General features: G+C 34.2%; 1 protein-coding gene across 3 annotated transcripts; it reads right to left on the bottom strand.

Moving 5' to 3' along the window:
- Positions 1-9,501: 9,501 nt before the first annotated feature.
- LOC127803527 (protein FAR1-RELATED SEQUENCE 5-like) lies at positions 9,502-13,964 on the bottom strand. Of its 3 annotated transcripts, none has more exons than XM_052339799.1 (4): positions 13,582-13,964; positions 12,387-12,486; positions 12,228-12,289; positions 9,502-11,834 (listed from the first exon to the last, which is right to left on the bottom strand). In XM_052339799.1, exons 3-4 carry the CDS (start codon positions 12,238-12,240, stop codon positions 9,733-9,735), a joined length of 2,115 nt encoding a protein of 704 aa, XP_052195759.1. In that variant the 5' UTR covers positions 12,241-12,289; positions 12,387-12,486; positions 13,582-13,964; the 3' UTR covers positions 9,502-9,732. The 3 variants fall into 3 exon arrangements, with proteins under 3 accessions (XP_052195759.1, XP_052195760.1, XP_052195761.1); XM_052339800.1 differs by having other exon boundaries at positions 12,228-12,306; XM_052339801.1 differs by lacking the exon at positions 13,582-13,964 and adding an exon at positions 12,791-13,538.
- Between the last annotated feature and the right edge of the window lie 6,004 nt (positions 13,965-19,968).

Here is a 19,968-nt window from a genome sequence, read left to right on the forward strand (position 1 = left end):
TTATGTTCAATTTTATATAAAAAAAAAAAAAACTCGAACAAATAGTGGCAGAGCTGGGATGGGGTAAGATTTTCTTGGAGGGTATGCTATATGAATATTACAAATATGTTAATTAATTAATTATATCAAACCAAACATTTTAAAGCAAATTCAAGACGTTTAAAAAAAATATTAGAAAAAATCTTAAAAGTGAAAAAAGCATGCTCAGTTGACCTCTACTTCAAATTGCCAACATTTTTTAACACATATTTCTTGCTATTTTTCATCGGAGTTGGAGTTGGAGTTGGAGTTGATTGTTTACATGTGTGGGCAAATGGCAATGAGAATTAGGATTTGTGATTTCAATTTGGTTTGGGTTTGCAGTTTTGTGTGCCCAAATGTGTTATTCAATGTTACCTTACTTAACGTTGCAAAGAGAATTAGTGGACTGGGGAAGGATTATTTGTGATTTTAATTTGGATTTTCGTATTTTTTGTAATCATAGTCTAAACCCTAAACTTTAAATTGTATTCCCCTTTTAAAGTTCAAGTTACAAAAAAAATTAAATAAAAATAAAATTACACATAACCATAAAGATTACGAGTACTAAAAAAAATGGAATTAGGACTCCTCATGTGGGCTAAAACCTGATCATAAAAATATGACCATAATTGATGGGAATTCTTGGGGATCTCCATTGGCTTGGACTTAAAAAGAGTTATAGGAGATTAAATTAAATAAATGGCTTCCCTACTTAAATGGTATAGTCCCTGTTGTTTGTGTCAGCATTGAAGGTGGTTTGTGCCTGAAAGTGCTAAGAAGCTTTGGAGGATGTATTCCATTACACACTCCTTTTATTTTACGGTTAGTAATTTATTAGCCATTCAGTATTTTGCTTCCTTTCATTCTTAGCCAAACCATTCTACACCAAAAGGGTGGTCAACGTGGGAGTAGGGTTCATGGACATGTTAAGGTACAGAACATATCAACTATACTTTTGACGATGATAACCCAATAATCAATCATTTATCAATTAATTACCCTCCCCGAATAATGGCCCGTTTGTTGCAGCTTAATTAGAGAAATTATAGCTTCTAATTTCTCATATTATAACTTCTAAAATTTAGAATAAATTGTGAACTTGTTTGTTGTAATTTCTCAGAATTTGTAGTTAAACAGTTATGGTGTTTGATATCATAAACTATAAAATAACTTATTTTTGTATAATTGTCCATAATACCCTTAATAGTTATAGAATAATAATTTAAAAATTAATTAGTGTATATGTATAAGTTTTAAGTGTTATAAAAAAATTAATTAGTGTATAAAGAAAGAGGAAGATGGCAAGAGAGAAGAAGATATCTGAAAATGAAGATGGCAATAGAGAAGAGAGACTCTTGATTGCGTGGACAGAAGAGTAATTCTTTGTTAAAAATAGGGGTAAAATTGTCACAAAAATATAACTGTTTAATCAAAAGTTGTAGAAATTGGGATACTCCAGTTTTGAAAAAGCCAACTTCTATCCCTTCTAAAAACTAGTAAAAGCTATAAATTAGAATTCTACAAGTTAAAACAAACACTACATTCCTACTTTTTTGAAACTAGAAACTAAAAGTTACACATTTTAAGATGCAACAAACAGGCCCAATGCTACTTGAACAATTTTATCATGATAAGTTTGTTGATAATTAAATTTATCATAATATTTTGATATCAAAATATCGCGATATTTTAAACCCAATAAACAGCTCAATTTTTGAATATTCACCAAAAACATTCTTTCTCGTACTCTCTCTCTCTCCCCTTTCAAATCTGAGCTTTTTTCTCATCTTCTCTCTCTTTTCCCCCTCTCTCCGAAGCATCTTCTTGACCTTCTTCATTCATTTTCCAATTGTCTCTTTCTCCAAAAATATGAGCTTCTTTCTTCACCTCACTCGCTCATACTAAAGCAAAAACCTACTTACCTACCCAAAAATTCGACACCTCCTTAATCTATGAGATTTTCAATGTCTCATCCTGCAACAGCAATGATTCTTAGGTATCACCTCTATCTCCCAACCTCAATCTCTCTCTCTCTCTCTCTCTCTCTATATATATATATATATATATTTCACAATCTCTTCCACACATCCCTCGCTTATTGTGTTTCTCGCTTTTGTCTATTCTATATCTCTCACTTTTGTTGTCGATCCCTCATTCTCTCTCTTTTTCCCCCATTTTTCTCCATGTCTTCACTCTCTGTCGTTCACATCTATCCGACAACCAACTTCATTTTGCTTCTAATTTTTTAAAAATTAAACTAACACATACATAATATATATAGTATATTTACTAAAAATATATTTGAATATAACTTTGAGTTAAATACACATTTTTTAAATAAAAATATAAACTAAACAAGATACAAATAAATAACATATTTTGGGTTAAAAATATTTTATGTTATTATTTATTTGTATTATTTGTATAACGTGAAATATAATACTATAATTTTGTATAACTTTACATATAATTTTTGAGTTTTGTAAAATCTGATATTATGATTTTGTATAATTTTACTTACAATTTTTAACCTTTTAATTCTAACAATATAAATAAATAATAACATAAATATATATAATTATACATAAAATAATTATAAAATATATAAAATTTTATGTTTTGTATGAATGATAAAGAGAAGAAATATAATTGTATTGTTATTGATATATATGAATATATCTTTTTATTAAAAATAAATATTACAATATTATAGTTTATAGTTTGATTTCATTTTATAACTTAAAAAATGAAACAAAACTACAAAATAATTTTTTAAAAATAGCAAGCCAAACTATGCTCTTAAAAGGTTCAACATATTACAAGTTATGCTCTTAAAATTTTTAAAAGTTGCAAAATAGATTTAATTTGGTCCAAATAATTTTGTATAATATATTTGTGTATATTTATATGTTATAGAGTACATGGTTGTTAAACTCTCGATTTTACCGGTACGATTTTACAATTTTGTGTATTAAAAACCCTTACGATTTTGAAGTTGAATCGCACTCGATTTTACGATTTTACATGTCGAAGACCCTCTTACGATTTTAACAACCTTGATAGAATATACTGAAACAACGGCAAAGGCGGTTGCGTTGGTGGCGACTGCCAAGGCGGTGAGAAAAAGAAGAAAGAGATGGAGGAGGGAGAAGAGAGAGAGAAGAGAGAAGGACATGAAGGCTAGCTCTCGACGGACAGATCAACAGCGAGATGAAATACTAGATGAATTACGAGAGCGAGAGATCAACCGTGAGATTGATTACCAGTCATGCACTGCTGGCAGGTCACGCATTGCGTGACGAAGGACTGAACGATCACAGGCAAGAACGAGAGAGAGAGTACGCTGGAGACGTCAGATCTAGACCAAGTGCCACCAAAATTTAGCTGAAGAGACAATGTTGCAGCTGCCCAGATCTGGCAGGAGATGTCGTAGTGAGAGAAATGAGAGAGTGAGAGATATACACACACACGGAGCAAACCAGATACACACATAGGAGACGGACGCAGCTTGCAGAAGTTAGCGACAATGGTGGAGAGAGATAGTGTGTCTCAGTTTGTAGAAATAGGTCGCAATGGTGGAAAGAGATAGAGAGAGAGAGAGAAGGCCTGAGTAGGCTTTCAAAATATTGATAAGGGCAAATCTCTAATTGTGACATGGATAGATGTGTAATTTCAACTTAAGTTGTACTCGCCCAAGAGCTTTTTCTTCATACTCTCTCTCTCTCCTTTGCGTCTCCTCCACCTTCAACATGTGTCTCTTCCTGTCGTTGTCGACCCTCACCACCAGTGACGTCGATCCTCTTACATCCATTCCACCTCTCGCCTTCGATCTTCTAACATGCTTCTCCTCCTGCTGTTGTTGGTTCTCACTAGTAGCAGTGTCGATCCTCCAGTATCCCATCCAATAGCAAAATTGATCCTTTGACATTCCTTCCAACTCACTAGCAGTAGTGTCGATCCTCCAGTGTCCCATCCAATAGCAAAATTGATCCTCCGACATTCCTTCCAACAGTGGCATCTATCCTTCGACATCCCTTCCACTTTTCACCCTTGATTTTCTGGCATTCCCTCCACCTCAGATCCTACGTGTAGTAAGTCCAAAAGAAGAAGAAAAAAACCATTTTTTTATGGTTTTGTTTGCATTTGTTTTTTTTTTTTTTTTCTTTTGCCATGCACATGCATTTCCAGTTAAGTGTACGTTTGGGGTAGAAATTATTTTTTTTTTTTTGGGGGGGGGGGGGGGGGGGGGGGGGTGTTGGGCTCTGTTACGTGCATGATTCCTGCAATGCTCCTGTTCGTATCTTTTCCATTATGTGGAAGTTTGGCTGTGTTTCCTATCTGTCCCTATACATGATGTCATGTCTTGTAAAGTGATATAAATCTAGACTTTCAAAACTTATTTTCGCTACATGTTCATATCGTGTATGTACATATATATAGATGATATAACATGCAACACTACTGTGTTACCTCTTACTTAAACCACCCGAGCTGAAATGATCAGGGAAATAGACAGTCGCAGCCAACCAACTTCAGCACCAACAGAAAGTTGACCAATTCCGAAGACAACAACTTTTGTTTATTATATATATTTGTAAATTTTCATGTTATTTAATGTTGTGACCATAAATTCTCTTTTAACTAAATTGGTTACCTGTTCATCCCCTATCGGCAGATTCAGCCGATTGATCACTATCCAATTTTATTGTTAACTTATTCTTACAGTCTCCATTTTAATATATTATTAATGTTTTTTTTACATATTTTATAGTGTATAAATTTGTAATGTTTAGTAATGTTTTTTTACATACTATAAAAATGAAAGATATCGACAATGTTGAAACATTTCAACTACAATCATTTAACTAAATCAAATTTAAATTTTATTGTCTTAGCTAAGATAACGTCTAATTTGAAAATGAGTGAAGTTTCAATCAACTCCTCTACCTCTCATCCAAAAATTGTGTATAATTATGATGCATCTATTTGAAACTACACATCATGGAATAAGTCTAATCCTAAAAGAAAATTCTTAATGTGTTGATTCTAGAAGGTAATTTGTTATCTTATAAATGAAAAAACTGTTAATGTGAATGTAATTGATTGTTAGATGGTTTAGTGAACATGATGATGATTGTAGATGATTTCAATGAATTGATGATGAATGCACAAATCGTGAGAAGGAAATATGTGGAGTTTTGTTGGATAAGTTGAATAGAATTAAATGTAACATAACATAAATGGTTAAAGAAAGATAATATTACAAGAACAAATGAGTATTTTTGAGAAAAAAAAAAAGCCTTAAAGAGAAAAAAGAAACTGCTAAAGCTTGAGAAAGACTATAGGTGTATCATGAAAAATAACTTTTAATTGAAAATAGAGCTCAAAGAGTACAAGACAAAAGAAATTAAATTTATTAGAGGTATGATAGTGTTGGGGTTGAATTATTTTCTCTTAATTTTATGAGTGATAAAAAATAAAAAAAATAACTTAAAGGTATTTGACTTTACCGTAATAAGTACATTTCTTGTTTATTAATTATGTATTTACAAATTATTATCTTAGTTATTAGTACAATAATTAATTATCTTGATGGTTGTCTTAATCAATGCTAAAATATAAACATAATTTTTTTATATTTTGGCATACTTGATTCTGGAAAAAAATATTAATTGTGACCCATATATATATATATATAGAGAGAGAGAGAGAGAGAGAGAGAGAGAGAGAGATGAGTTTGAGTCTATTGAAGAATGTAACAATTTATATTTTTATTTCAGTGTAAAATAAATATCAATTGTTAGGGGCCAAACTCACATATGTGGAGAGTAGACGGCGAAATGCCATTAAGAAAGTATTTTGCACATTTATGGAATAAATTTTTTTATAAAAATAAGAATAATCTTAGAAGTCATAATTAATAACGATATCATCAATTATATATATCATATTTTTATTAAAAAAATATTAAATAAAAAAGACAATGACATATAATCTTATTAAATTTCTTTTAAAAAGACATTAACTAATTGATAATATTGTTAACTCTTAATATTATTTTAAAAATAAATATCAATTCATATATTGGGATTCACAAATTTAGTGTAATGATGACATTAAGGACATGTTTGATTGGTCATTTTTTCCATGGAAAATTATCATTTTCTACCTAAATTTTAGCTTTTGGAGTGTTTGATTGGCCAAATTTTTCATGAAAAATATTTTCTCACTTAAGGTCACGTGACCCTCTTTTCCCACTTTTGCTAGAAAATGAATTGCCATGGAAGGACAGAGAAATTATTTTCTAGGCAAGCTTCGAAGTGTCTCTTGGAGAGAGAATGGACCAAACTTGGTCTTTCCCTTGGCTTTGAGAGGGCTGGCCAGTGACGGGAGGCGAAGGTGGGGCGACGGCCTTCTTGTAAGAGTGGAAGAGATGCTGTATCGAGTGGGGGCGGAAGGAGGTGAAGAGCAGATTACACGCAGATATATATATATATATATATACACACATTACAGTGAGGAAGATGGGTCTCTGTTAGGTAAGATGGGTTTCTGCTGGGTCTCTGCTTTGCTGGGTTTCTGCTCTGTTGGGTCTCTATTGCAATATATATATATATATACACATTACAGTGAGGAAGATGGGTCTCTGCTAGGTAAAATGGGTTTCTGCTGGGTCTCTGCTGCAATGTATATATATATACACACACACATTACAGTGAAGAAGATGGGTCTCTACTAGGGAAAATGGGTTTTTGCTGGGTCTCTGTTACAATGAGGAAGATGGGTCTCTATTGCAATGTATATATATGTATATATACACTCACATTACAGCGATGAAGATGGGTCTCTGCTGCAATGTATATATATATATATATACATTGCCTTCATCTCTGATCAGTAACAAATATCTTCCTCTCTCCTCAGCAACAAAGATGGGTCTCTGCTCTTCACCTTCTTCTTTGCTGCTCAGCAACAAAAATTGGTCTCTCTCTCTCTCTTTCTACATTTCCTTCTTCGCTGCTTAGCAACAAAGATGGGTCTTTGAAGGATGGATGAATTGAGGGATGTATATTTGTATTTGATTTATTTTTTTTTTTGAATATTTTGTATATTTATATTTAATTTATTTTTGTAATTAATTATTAATTTGTATATTATTGATTAGTGTATATGTGATTATTTTTATGAAAAATAATTGCAATCAAAAATCAAAAGTTGAAAAATTACAACAATTTCTAAGTAAAAAATTAAGCCAATCAAACACCTTCAATTGATATTTTCCTTGGAATATAATTCTAGGCAATTGAATTACCAAGAAAATATTTTCTTTCCATGTAAATTCCATGTTTGCAATCAAACACACCCTAAATGTTAAAGAACCTGCTTGGAGAGTGCATTAAGCTACGATTATAAAACGAATTTGGATAAAACTTGAGATGTTTATAGCTGTTGTGATTAGGAGTAAAGAAATGGGTGGGTTAGGTGAGGAGCCAGGCAGCAATACCCCACCACCCACTTCAAAGTCTTGTTATTTAAAGTAAAATTTAAAAAAAAAAAAGTGTGCAAATATTTAACAGTTAATTAATGTCTTTATTTTAAGATTACTTTTTACTTTAAAGAAAAAAAGAGAAACCACCCGACCCAATTTATTTAAGAATTAAATATGGACCTCATTTGATTTTGACATATGATTCTTGCAGGTTATTTAGTCAGTATTTTATGAAGTATCTAGAAGCATTGTGGGGGATAAGATAAATACGTCTTTTAATAAACGTTCATGTATATTAATTATTTATCTCAAGTTTAGAGCACATTGTCACTTATCATTTATATTTTATAGAAATTTATATTTAGAGTAATATAAATGTCAATTATTATAACAATATTACATTTAAAAATAATATTAAAGTTCCATTTGTTTAGCCAAAAACATTTTCCCGAAAAACACTTGTTTTCCTGGTAGTGATTGGTACCAGGAAAACAAGAAAGTTAAAAATAACCTTTTGATGAATAGAAATTGAAATGTTAAAATGTGAAGGATGATAGAGTTTATTTTTTTTATACATTTTTTTAATCTAATTTTGAGTTTAAATGTGTATTATTTAATCGGTTTCTTTTGATCAATATATACACATTTATTTATCGATAAAAAAAAGAACAGAGGAAGCAGCAAAAAGGGTGAACTGAATAACGAGAAGAACAGAGCAAACGGCAACTGGTGGCTCTCGCAAGCCTCACGCAGCCACTCGCCAGGCCCAAGCCAAGGTCACGCAAGCAAGCCGTGCACGGCAGGAGGCAGACTAGGCCCACGCAGCAAGCAAGCCAAGCAGCAGCCACCTCACCCGCGCAAAGCCAACAAGGCGCACAGCAAGGCAGGTCAACAGCAGAAAGGCAGACGGCAACCTGGGCAAGCGGGCGAGCAGCAGCTGGTTCATTTTCTTTTTTTTGGTAGAAACGTAAATGTATTAAGAACAAAGAAACTGTACAAGAATGCTGGACGTACCCAAACAAGAAATAAAAAAAAAAATAATCAATGACCCAAAATGAGGACCTTAAAATGAATCAAAACATAAGAATACAAAGAACATGCAACTCAGTATACTTGTGTTTTGATCCAAGGAATAACCGAGTCCACACAAGGCCAATGGCCAGACACTGCAGCTTGTTCATTTTCTTTATCCGTAAATAAATGTGTATAGATCAAAGGAACTGCACAAATATACTTGGAATACCTAAAAAATACATGAGTCAAAAACTAATAATCAGTTTCTTGCTGTTCACAGCTATAGGCAAACATGATATTAAGAAACATGATATCTCTCTTTAATAATGTTACATGATATCTCTTTTTCTAAACCCTAAACATTAAGAAAACACTTTCCCTAGAGAAATGGAGGTCAAAAGAGATATCATGCAACATTATTAAACTCAAATGGTAAGGCTAAATGTCTACCTCCAGTGATTGAATAGGACGAAAGCCAAAATGAGGGAGGGTTGGAAATTAATATTATATATATATATATTAGCTTTTTGGAGAAGCCAAATTGAAAAGAGAAGAAGAATGAAGGAACAATTAAGGGAGGAGGTGGGCAAAGCCGCGAGGCACATCATGAAATGGTTGCTTGCGTAGAAGCAATGTAACACAGAGGGGGGCAAAAGTAATGTAACCGAATTTTTCAGTTGAATTTTTAAAAGTTTATTTAGTATACATTTTAAAGTTTTTAACCTTAAAAATCACATATTAATCCCAACCTTTCAAATGGATATTAGTATAATATTTTTTTAAAAAATATGAAATAATTCACATATTATTCGACTGAACAAGGGTTTTAACTGGAATGGATCAAATGGGCTCAAGCAGAGGCCCAAGAGAAAATAATTACCACTAAGATTTTGGTTAAGTTTCCAATTTAACTAATAAAGAAAATTATGATATGTAAACTGGGCTAACAAGGTTTAAGGCAGGCATGACTCGAGATGCATTTTCTTATGCGCACGCTGATAACTCTCTTAAGAATTTAAGATACCTTCACTAATTCAAAGTTAAAATGGGAAAATACCTTACTATATATGTATAACAAATAGCCTAAGAACAGTAGCATATTAAGAATTTAGAGTCATAAGTTTCATTCTTCGGATAGTTGAAACTGTTTCAAACAAAACCCTTTATTTTGACCGCTGAAGCCGTTGGTCCCTTTGTCTGCTAGCATCTCAATCCAAGATTTGATGGCTTGAAACTGTTGCTGCCTCTCCACAATCAAAGACTTGTTCTTGCACAGTGTGTTGAGCATATATATTACTACCACAGCTTAGCTTCGCATTGGATATGTTCAATACATTTAATTGAGATTCAATCCACTCCATAGTTGCCCGAGTTTGTTCTTCGTCATCTGCTACCAAATTTGCTACCTTCGCAAACGCATTGCATAGTTCATCATATCTTAACTGCCCAGGAGTATTAATCCAACCATTGTAATTGATCTTGACTCTCTTGTAAGATCTACTCACATCTCTTCTCCATCGCTTTAAGATATACTTCTCAGGTACTAATCTCACACCATTTCGAATCAATACTGTAACAACATGTCTGCAAATTATTCCCCTAAACTCGAACATGTGACAGCTGCAAACAATATCACATTTCTCTTTCTCAAACACAACCACAAATTTTTTTTCCTTTACTTTTTCATCAAAGATGATATCTTCTCGTACCTCATACCTTATACCTAATGGTCCCTCTTCAGTAGACACAACCTCGCAATACATCTTTCCAGTGAACTCTTCTTGAAACTCCTTGAATTTTGAAATCGTGTACACTTTTTGAAATTGTTTCTCCATAGCATACTTTGATACACATGGGACCACCTGAGAAAATGACTTCACATCTGCCTGAAACTCATTTTCAATTTTACACCTTAATGCCCGCTCATACTGTTCAACAAATTGCTTCAACGAGGTTTTCGAGTGTACATATCCATCGAAGAATGCATTCATACACTCACTCCGTTTTGTTGTTGATATCCCTGCCCAAAAATTAGTTTTCAAAAAACATGGAACCCAACGACCTCTTTCTCTGTAAAGTCCAGACAACCACTCGTTGTCATGCAATGTATATTTCTCAATCATTGAACTCCAATCGTGCTCGAATTCTTTTGGACTCTGTGATTCGTACACCATGTCATGTACAACTGAAAGAATTGAAGCCTTACAACTATGATTCCCAATTTTTTCAGGCAACTTCTTCAGTATATGCCACAAACACCATCTATGCTTTGTTTTAGGGAAAACTATCTCAATTGCGTTTTGCATAGCCCTATCCTGATCAGTAATTATTCCCGCAGGAGTCTGATCCTCCATGCACTCAAGCCATGTCCTAAATAGCCACACGAAAGTTCCGGTGTCCTCGTTGGAAACTAGACCACATCCAAGTAGTGTCGACTGTCCATGGTGATTTACACCAACGAATAGAACAAATGGCATATCGTACCTATTAGTCAAGTATGTGGTATCAAATGTGACAACATCGCCGAATTCCTTATATGCTTGTCTACACCTATTATCTGCCCAAAATATATTCTTCCATCGACACTCTTCGTCCAAATCCACACTAAAATAAAAACCCGGACAAAGGATTTGCATTTTTGAAAAGTAAGATTGAATAGCAGCAACATCTCCTTCCCCAAGTCTTAACTTCATAACCTTATCAATGCAGTTTCTGCAATCATTTTCCACAAACGTCATCTTCTCATATCCACCAGCTTCAACAACAGTTGATTTATAATTTTTGTGTGACGAAATTTCAGCTATATCATTCACCTCAAGTTGTCGCTTCACATGTTTGCTCAATTGTCTATTGCATCGATATAACCTAGATTTGGTTGGACTTATTTTATGGTTATGCTCAAGATGGATCGTGCTTATTCGCCATGTTCCTACAACATCTGAACAGGCTGTCATCCTAGCTTTACACCCTAATTGAATAGTTAGTTGAGGCTTCAGAGGGGTGCTAGCTTTACTAGTTCTTTTACCTTCTCGGCTACATGCATATGTTACATATCTTACCACCCCATCATCACCCTTCTTCGAATTCCTTTTTCTAACTGGAAAACCCACATGATAAGCATATCCTTTGTAAAATTCAAAAACTTCATTCTCATTATTGAACTTCATTCCAACCTTAGGGACAAGATCACTGTGTTCTCCTGGCAGTTTGTCGTTTAACGCAGGACACTCATTATCTTCAAAAATTTCCTCATTATCAACAAAAGTTTCCTCATTATCTTCGAATGATTCCACAAGCACAGTATGATTTCCTGGATCAAAATAAAGTACAATCATATAATAATACAATGCCAGCTATATAATTTGCATTATCCCACAGACATCTTGTTTTTCTTTTTTATATCACTAATTTTCTCATAAATCAAGTAAACCACATTTGAATAATTTGCATTTTTCTCTAATTCTAAGTGAAAAAGTTACTATTTAGAGAAAATCTCATGGTAACAAATTGAGAAAATTTGCAATCCTATCACTAAAGTCCAAATCCACTTTGTACCAACTAAACCAATATTTGAGACACCACAGTAGAACCAACCAACCAAGTACAAAAAACAAATATATGAGCTCATCAAGATATTTATACTCACTTAAGGCATATGTCTGAGGAAATTGTGCCAGATTTGGGAAAAAAAAATCAAACATACCTATGTCACTCATGGGGGTTTCCTTCGTCTTCTAAAATAGAATTGATTGTTTGCAATAAAATCTGAAAAATTATAGAAACTGAAGACTTCAGTAGAAGTACAATATGGTACATGATTATATAAAAATAAATGATAGAAACAGAAACAGTGGAGACCAACCGAGTAGATGCCAGTGAGAGAGACAAGGTGCAGTTGATGAGACGCTCTTGGTGGAGGACCATAATATGCGTAGTCTTTCAGCCACTAGTTCATCTGCAACCTGAAATATCCGTAGTCTTTCTAAATCAATGAATACTATTTCATGGTGAACTGCACATGATAAGAAATTTAAGATGCCCACCAGTAGTAAATAGGAAATCAAGCATCTTCACATGCACTATACTAGATCTGAAAGGATTAAGTAGGAGGTGAAGGAGATCTTTACCAATAGACTAGACCTATAATAATCTTAACATTACTCTGAAGAAAGCTTATAATTAATCTCTAGATAGCTTTGAAAAACAACACAAGTTAACCCTTTGATGTTTGTTGAAGTACACTCAAGAAAGAAAAATGTTACAAACCTGTAGGTGGGACTTGGGAGACCTTGGAAGATAAGAAAAGGCTGTTGTTAGAGGAACACCGTGAAGTTTGGAATATGAAACCAAAATATAACTATTTTTTCCTGTGATCAAAGTATATTTTCATAATATAACAAAAATTCAGAGAAAAATGAATATAATGTAAATCCTTATACAGAAACAGTATTCATAATTATTCTCTTTTAAGTTTATCAAAAATCACTTACTATAATGTAGTTTGCTTTCTTTTTTCCTCTATGTTTATATATGATTTAGGCATCAGTTTTTCTCACTTAACGAATCAAAAATCTGTTTTTCTTGATTAGATTGATTCTGAAGAGAATAGAGAAATTATTTTACAACTAAAATAATAGAAAATGATTAAGAAAGGGTGAGGTGAAGATTCAAACTTCCAAGTGTGGAAAATGAGGAGCCAAAACATGTGCATCCCCAAACACGGTGCCTGTGTGTTAGGCACTAGAAGCCCAATATTGGCACTGCCTTCTTTTCTAGGGGAAGAAAACTAATGTAAACTGGACAAATAAACATTACATTTATTAATTAATTCATTGAGCCAACTATGTCCAACAGTCCCAAGTACTTCCATTGCAATCACCAACTTGGCTAGTGTTATTTATTTTTAAAATGGTTCTGAATTATGTTCAAAACTATGTCGTACCCACAATTAAGTCTAATCAATCCCCCATCAAGTATTCTGCAATGACATAACCCTAATCAAACATACAGAACAGATCTTCAAAGAACATAAAAAAAAGGTTTCAGTGTAGATATACCGATCAAATCAGGGAGGATTCAAATCCAAGGAGAATGGAGATGGAAGAACGGTGCAGTGGCCAACGAAGGCTCGCGGTGCCAGAGATGTTGGCGTCGGTCTGAGCAAAGAACAGAGAGGAGGAAGATAGTTGCCGGTGCCAGAGATGGTAGTGTCGGGCAGCGAACGGAAAGGAGGAAGTTCCCGGAGATGGAGGCGTCGGGTTGATCGGAGGACAGAGAAGTGTCGAAGATGGTCAGCGATGGCCCAAGTCGGTCTGCAGTGGCTATGGCTGCGGCTGCGGCTAGAAAGTGGAAACCCTAGCCCTGCTTCGCGATCTCAGATATGAGAGATCGAGTGCGGGTGGTGAGTGGAATGGGCCTGGCATTCTCTCAATCCAACGGGTCTGTGATACCTGTTTTATTTAATAAACGGGTTTAATTAAGTTGCATGAAAATCAAAACGAAAAAAAATATAAAATAGAAATAAAAAATAATATTTTTAAAAATAAAAAAAAACTAAAAAATACATAAATAAAAATATAAAGATTTTTTTATAAATATAATTTTTATTTTTTAAAAAATAATTATTTAATTAAATATAAATATAAATTTTATTATTTATTAAAATAAATATAAACACAATTTATTTTTATGTCTAAGCCAAAATAATAGAGATGGAAACATATTTTTAATATTATGGAATAATTTTTAAATATTTTTAAAATTATGAAAATAAGTTAAAAATAATTTTTTTGTGTTTTTTAATATTTTAAGATGAAAAACATTTCAAAAAAGTCAAAATAAAACCATTTCAATGTTTCCATCCATAAGAGGGTTTAATGAGTATGGATCTACCAAATATAATGCGGTCCATCATAAACGGATCTAGATCCTCATGGGTTTGAAACGGGTAGGATCCATACCAGACCCGACCTATTGACAGGTCTAGTTATTATCACATTCACAAACTTGTGCTTCATGGCAGTGGCTGCTACTTCCAAAACCAAAAGTAGTCCTTGCCAAATCTGATCCATTAGCCTGCCTTCCAGATCACACCCTAGCATTCTCAAGATTGAGGAGGAGCTGCGCAACTTCAAGGAATGGGAAGCAGTATCTCCCACTAGCCCAACTGCAAGGACTCTCAGGCAATGCTCTTATCAGCAAGGGAGGGTCCGTATAGAAGAAGCATGGAAGACCTCCTCAACTTGCCGCTGACCCAACAACTAGGCCTCTCCAGCGATCAGTTGGAGCGATGCGTCGACGAGTTGCAGGAGGATTTCATTAGTGTTCTGGATATCTGTGGAAGCGCAATGGATTTCTAATCTCCCAAATCAAGGAACATGGCCTAGATGTCCAGTGGTGCCTCAGAAGGAGAAAGGTCGGCCCAAGTGTAATGACTTGTTAATGAGTTTAGAATTTTACGAAAAAATATAATTTTATTATGTGTGATGTATTTTAGATATTGTTCAAATTAAATGAGTCAAAATATTTTATGTGTTTATAAAAAGATAAATGAATGAAAATGTTAATTTATAGGAAAATGAAATGTAAGTGAAAAATTAAAATGAAGTATAAATGGGGTTGATCATGTCAATAAATGGGTTGTGCCAATAATTGAAACGTCTAAATGGGATGGATTGTTAGAAGATTTAAAATAAATCCATTTTTAATCAATTGGGATATTTAAATTGGGTTAAGGTCAAGTACAAATTGTGTTGTATTTTATTTAAGTTAAATGAAATGGGTTGAGATCAAGTTGAGGAGTTAGCCCATTGAACTTAATAAATGTATTGAGTCATTAATGTGGGCTTGAACCCATGTGCATAAAATATGGTGTTTTAATAAAATGAAAAATGAGATGGTGTAATGACTAAAGAAGGTTTATATTTTGTATTGTGTGTGAAAAAGGTAAGGGTGATATGGAAATTTTTCAAATGAATAGAATAAAGAAAATGTGAAAGAAATAAGAAATTGACGAAATACCAAAACTGAGCTTGGATATTTGTGTGTGCGCGTATGCAATTGAGGGGCAAATGTGTATGCCATATCCCCTCATTCTTTTTGTCTTGTTTTTTTCTTCTCCACTTCATCTTTGTCTCTCTTCCGAGAACTTCTTCTTCTTCTTGTTGCTGGGAGCCCAAGTAGTGGAGGTGGCAATTGGTTCTTCTTATTCTCTTTGAGCACTAACCAATTTAAGGCAAGTTCCTACTTTTTTTTCTTCTTCTTTCAAGCAAACATCCAATATTTATTTCTTTTAAATGATGGATGAGATGTTTCTTTTGTATAAATGATCATGGTTTTTATCCTTGTGGTAGTCTTGAGGACCATTTTTGTAGTTAATGAATTTTATTCCATTTTTTTCAAAATTTATGGGTTTTCTCTTAAAATGTTGTTGAGTTTCATTGATAGTTTCTCTGGGGTTTGTTCACCCCATGTTTTCTTTCAAGGAAAGTCATTTGTGAGTTAGGAAACTAGCTATGGGGTTAGGTGTATCTTATGTGCTCTTTTGTTCTACAATATTCGTGTTTGTTCGTGACCCTCGTTGTGACTTCGGTCTACTGAAGTTTCCACTTCGATTGACCTAAGTCATCCAGTAGTTTGTATATAGCTTCGATTGAATGGTCAGTAGACCTAAGATTATGAATAAACATTCTGCTCAACTTTGATCGACTGAAGTTAAACTTCAGTCAACTTAAGTCAGAGTTCGGTCAACTTAAGATACTTAGCCATTTCAACATCATTTTTTCAGCACGAGGAGTTCTGTGCACCTTACGTTTTTTTGTACATAACTTTTATAAATATCGGAATCAAGATTCGCTTTTTGTGTTGTAATCTAAACTCGATAAGCTTCAATTTGGTATAAGATTTGAATCATTTGGACAACTATTAGGCCTATGGGATTCCTTTGAAATGTATGCTTGATTCGTAGCTTTCTCCTTCCTTAACATTTGTTTCTATTTAAATGTTGAATTGTGTAAAATGACCAAGAATTTTAGTGGGCAAAAATTGAGGGTTTGTATAACATATTTGATTGTGCTCTTAATTACTGTGATTAACTCCATCTAATGCTAAATGATGCAAGTAGAATTAAGGGCTTTGGAAGTAAGATGTGAATGATAATGTGGTAATGTGGTTGCATGAATTAAGTTATGAAGTGTGTATAAAAATTTCGGATACATTGAAATGTCCCTATAATTGTATGATATATGATAGATAGGGGCCTTTGATAAAGGAAATACACCCATAAAACACCAAGGATTTTAACCATAATATGCCTTATGATTGTGATTATACAAGTTGCATTTGAATTGATTATCATGGTGAGATTATGGCATCTATGAAGTATGTTAAGCTTGGCAGTAATTACTATCGTGCATTCATAGTATGGCCATGTGTATGAAGCTATGTTTTAAGAGTTTGCATGTATTAAGGTATTTAATTGTGTAATGACATATACATGAATTGCATAAGAAATGTTTGATTGTAATTGAACATAATGATATGAAAATGAAATTATGCATATCTTGTATGGTGGTGTGTCCGTGCAATTATACTGCATAGTGGTAGTGGTGGTGAAAATTGGTTCGTGATTGCGATATATAAAACTGGAGGGGGTTTTGAATCCCACAACAGCCGTATTTTGTGACGTATAAGACTAGGGGGGTTTGAGTCCCACAACAACTATATCTTGTAATGCGTAAGATAGGGGGAGGGGGTTTGAGTCCCACAACAGCTATATCTTGTAATGCGTAAGACTGGGAGGGTTTGAGTCCCATAGCAGCTTGTGATTGGAATATGATGGTAAGTGCTTCCGCACATGATGGTGACGGTGATGGAGATGATATTTATGGATGTGGGGCTCAAGTTATTGATTTGGTAGCCTGTCCTTGGCTATTGGAAGATTTGTAATCAGAGTCATGGGTGCCAGTATATGCATTTTATGTGGGTCCCAAGAACCATATGTGTGTATCTATGCATTTATCTTATGGTTGGGTAACGTGTTATATAATCACATGGCATGGATTGTGTGTCGTTTATGTATATATGATGCATGTGATTAAATGTGCCTTGTGTACCAATCTGTTACGCATGTACATGGTTATCTTATAGGATTGAAAATGTGTTTTGGTAAAATGTAAGAAATTATTTTTCTTTGAGAATGTTGTTGTTGAGTGTAAAAGATATGAATCCAATTGATGTCTAGATGTTGGGTAGTGATTTTTTTCTTGGCCTTGAGTTATTCATGCCTTCATATATTGATCTATTGATGCTTCCCTTTCCTATATACTTGTTAAGTCTTGTGGCTCACCTTATTTATTCTTGTTATTCCAAGATAAGGGGAAAATAGTTATTTGGGATAAGTCCTGCTTAGATGTGTACAATGATGTCTCAGCCTTAAGATCCATGGATATAGTTTTGAGAGTAGAGTACATCATGTATCTAAAATCTTAATGTCTTTTATTTCAAAAATGTATAGGTGGTAAGTCCAAGAAGATGGTGTAAAGAGTATTGTATAATTTATTTTAACTCTTATTGTTAGTGAGCAAATACGAAAATAAAAAATTTTGAGTAATTTTCGATATGTATCCATTTTGAATGGACATTCTCTCAAACTTCCTATGCTAGCGGATAAATCCGGGAGCAAACCCTAACATCAAGCATCCAAAACAGTATTAGCCAAGTACCCTCACTGCAGGAAGAAAATGAAGAAGGAAGCCGAGACTTGGCTGCAGTGTTGAATAAAAGGGGGAGCCAAATTGGGGCCTCAGACTCACCACTTTCAATGCTAAGAGAGGTGGAGCTAGTGAGCATATCTATCTTTCATTCGCTTCTCTGCTACTTGTCCATGCCGAAATCGGATGGCAAGGCAGTGGCAGTCTCTGGTTTCGAAATTGCTGCACAAAGGGGGCAGTGGCATGTGAGAATCAGCTGGAGGATGGGAATGACTTGCAAAGCTTAGATGTGGCGCTGCTTGGGCTGTGCAAGAGTGATTCGAGAGATGGCTGTGAGATACGAATCCAGGAGGCACAAAATAGGCAAGTCTTTGGAGGTGGGAGTTGAAGAGATTGAGAACGGATTGGAGGGCTTGTTTAGGAGCATCGTTAAAGCCAGAGCCTCCCTCCTTACCAAAGTCTCTACAACAATTCGATTGTCTTATGGAGGTGCTTTCAACTCCAAATCCAGCATAAGCATCCAAGTTTTAGAGGATATGCTTATGCGTTTTTCTATTTTGCACCATGTACATAAAACCATATTATAGAGATGTATAAAACAATATAAATTGTTCTTCAGCTGACTGTCAATAGCCATCTTTTGTTTGCCTTAATAAAATTTTGCTGCGTTATTCTTGAAACTACTGACAAGTAATTACCTTTTTAAGTACGAATATAAAATTTCTAATTTAAGAACCCAGAATGTTGTATTTAAACAGAAAAGTAAGCCAGACACAACCTTGTTATCACTGTAACATTTTTTACCCAATCAACAGAGAGTTAATCGGAAACAAAAACATAATGAAAAAGGAATAAACGAAAGCACAACAGATAGAAGAAATAACACAGTGAGATTTTTACCGTGGTTCACCTCAAATTAGGCTAGGTCCACGTTGAGCTCTGATGAGAAGAACTCATTGCATTATATGAGAAATGGAGATTGCACCCTCAAAAAAGCTCACACAAAACTCTCTGTACAACACTGATTCGATAACCAAAAATGCCCAAGAATCATTAATACAGATTAGGGCTTAACCTATCGAACCACAAAAATAAAGACATAACATGTATAGAGCTTACAAAGCAAAACGAAGGAAGCCACAAGGCACCCTTAAGGAGACTCCCAAACCACTCACCTTCCCTTCTCCTTTCTTCTCTCTTTCTCGGCCTTACCTTTCTTCTTCTCTGTCTTTGTTGATCTGACGCTCCAAATCTCGATGGTGAGCTAAATAGCAGATTTGAACGACTGGGATAGGACTTCAAAAAGGTAAGATGGAAGGCTACGATTTGATCGTTTAGTACAATATATCTTCGCACGGAAGAGAATAATTAGGCGCCATCTGGATGCCAGGATGGTTGCCATGTGGCCCTCCATTATGCGCCATGAGGCAGCCCGAGGTTGCTGATCGTGGCCCTCCAACTCCTTAGCTTAATACGCATCATTTGATGCTTCACTAATAACACAGAATAACTGGAGTAATTAGAAACGTTTAACAGTTGACATTTTCTTAATAAAGGAAATGATTTTCTGCAAATTTGAATTCTAGCTGGGTACAGAGAATTGAACTTGAAACACAAGCGAAGAAATTTGGACTGCAGGTAAATAATTTATGAGAGGGAAGGTTCATCCTTTTAACAATCTTATTTTTATTATAAACCTGTGACGGAAGGGTCCTAATGGATCAGTATAAATGT

The sequence above is a fragment of the Diospyros lotus genome, chromosome 6 (genome assembly GCF_014633365.1).
Source record: "Diospyros lotus cultivar Yz01 chromosome 6, ASM1463336v1, whole genome shotgun sequence".
NCBI lineage: Eukaryota > Viridiplantae > Streptophyta > Magnoliopsida > Ericales > Ebenaceae > Diospyros > Diospyros lotus.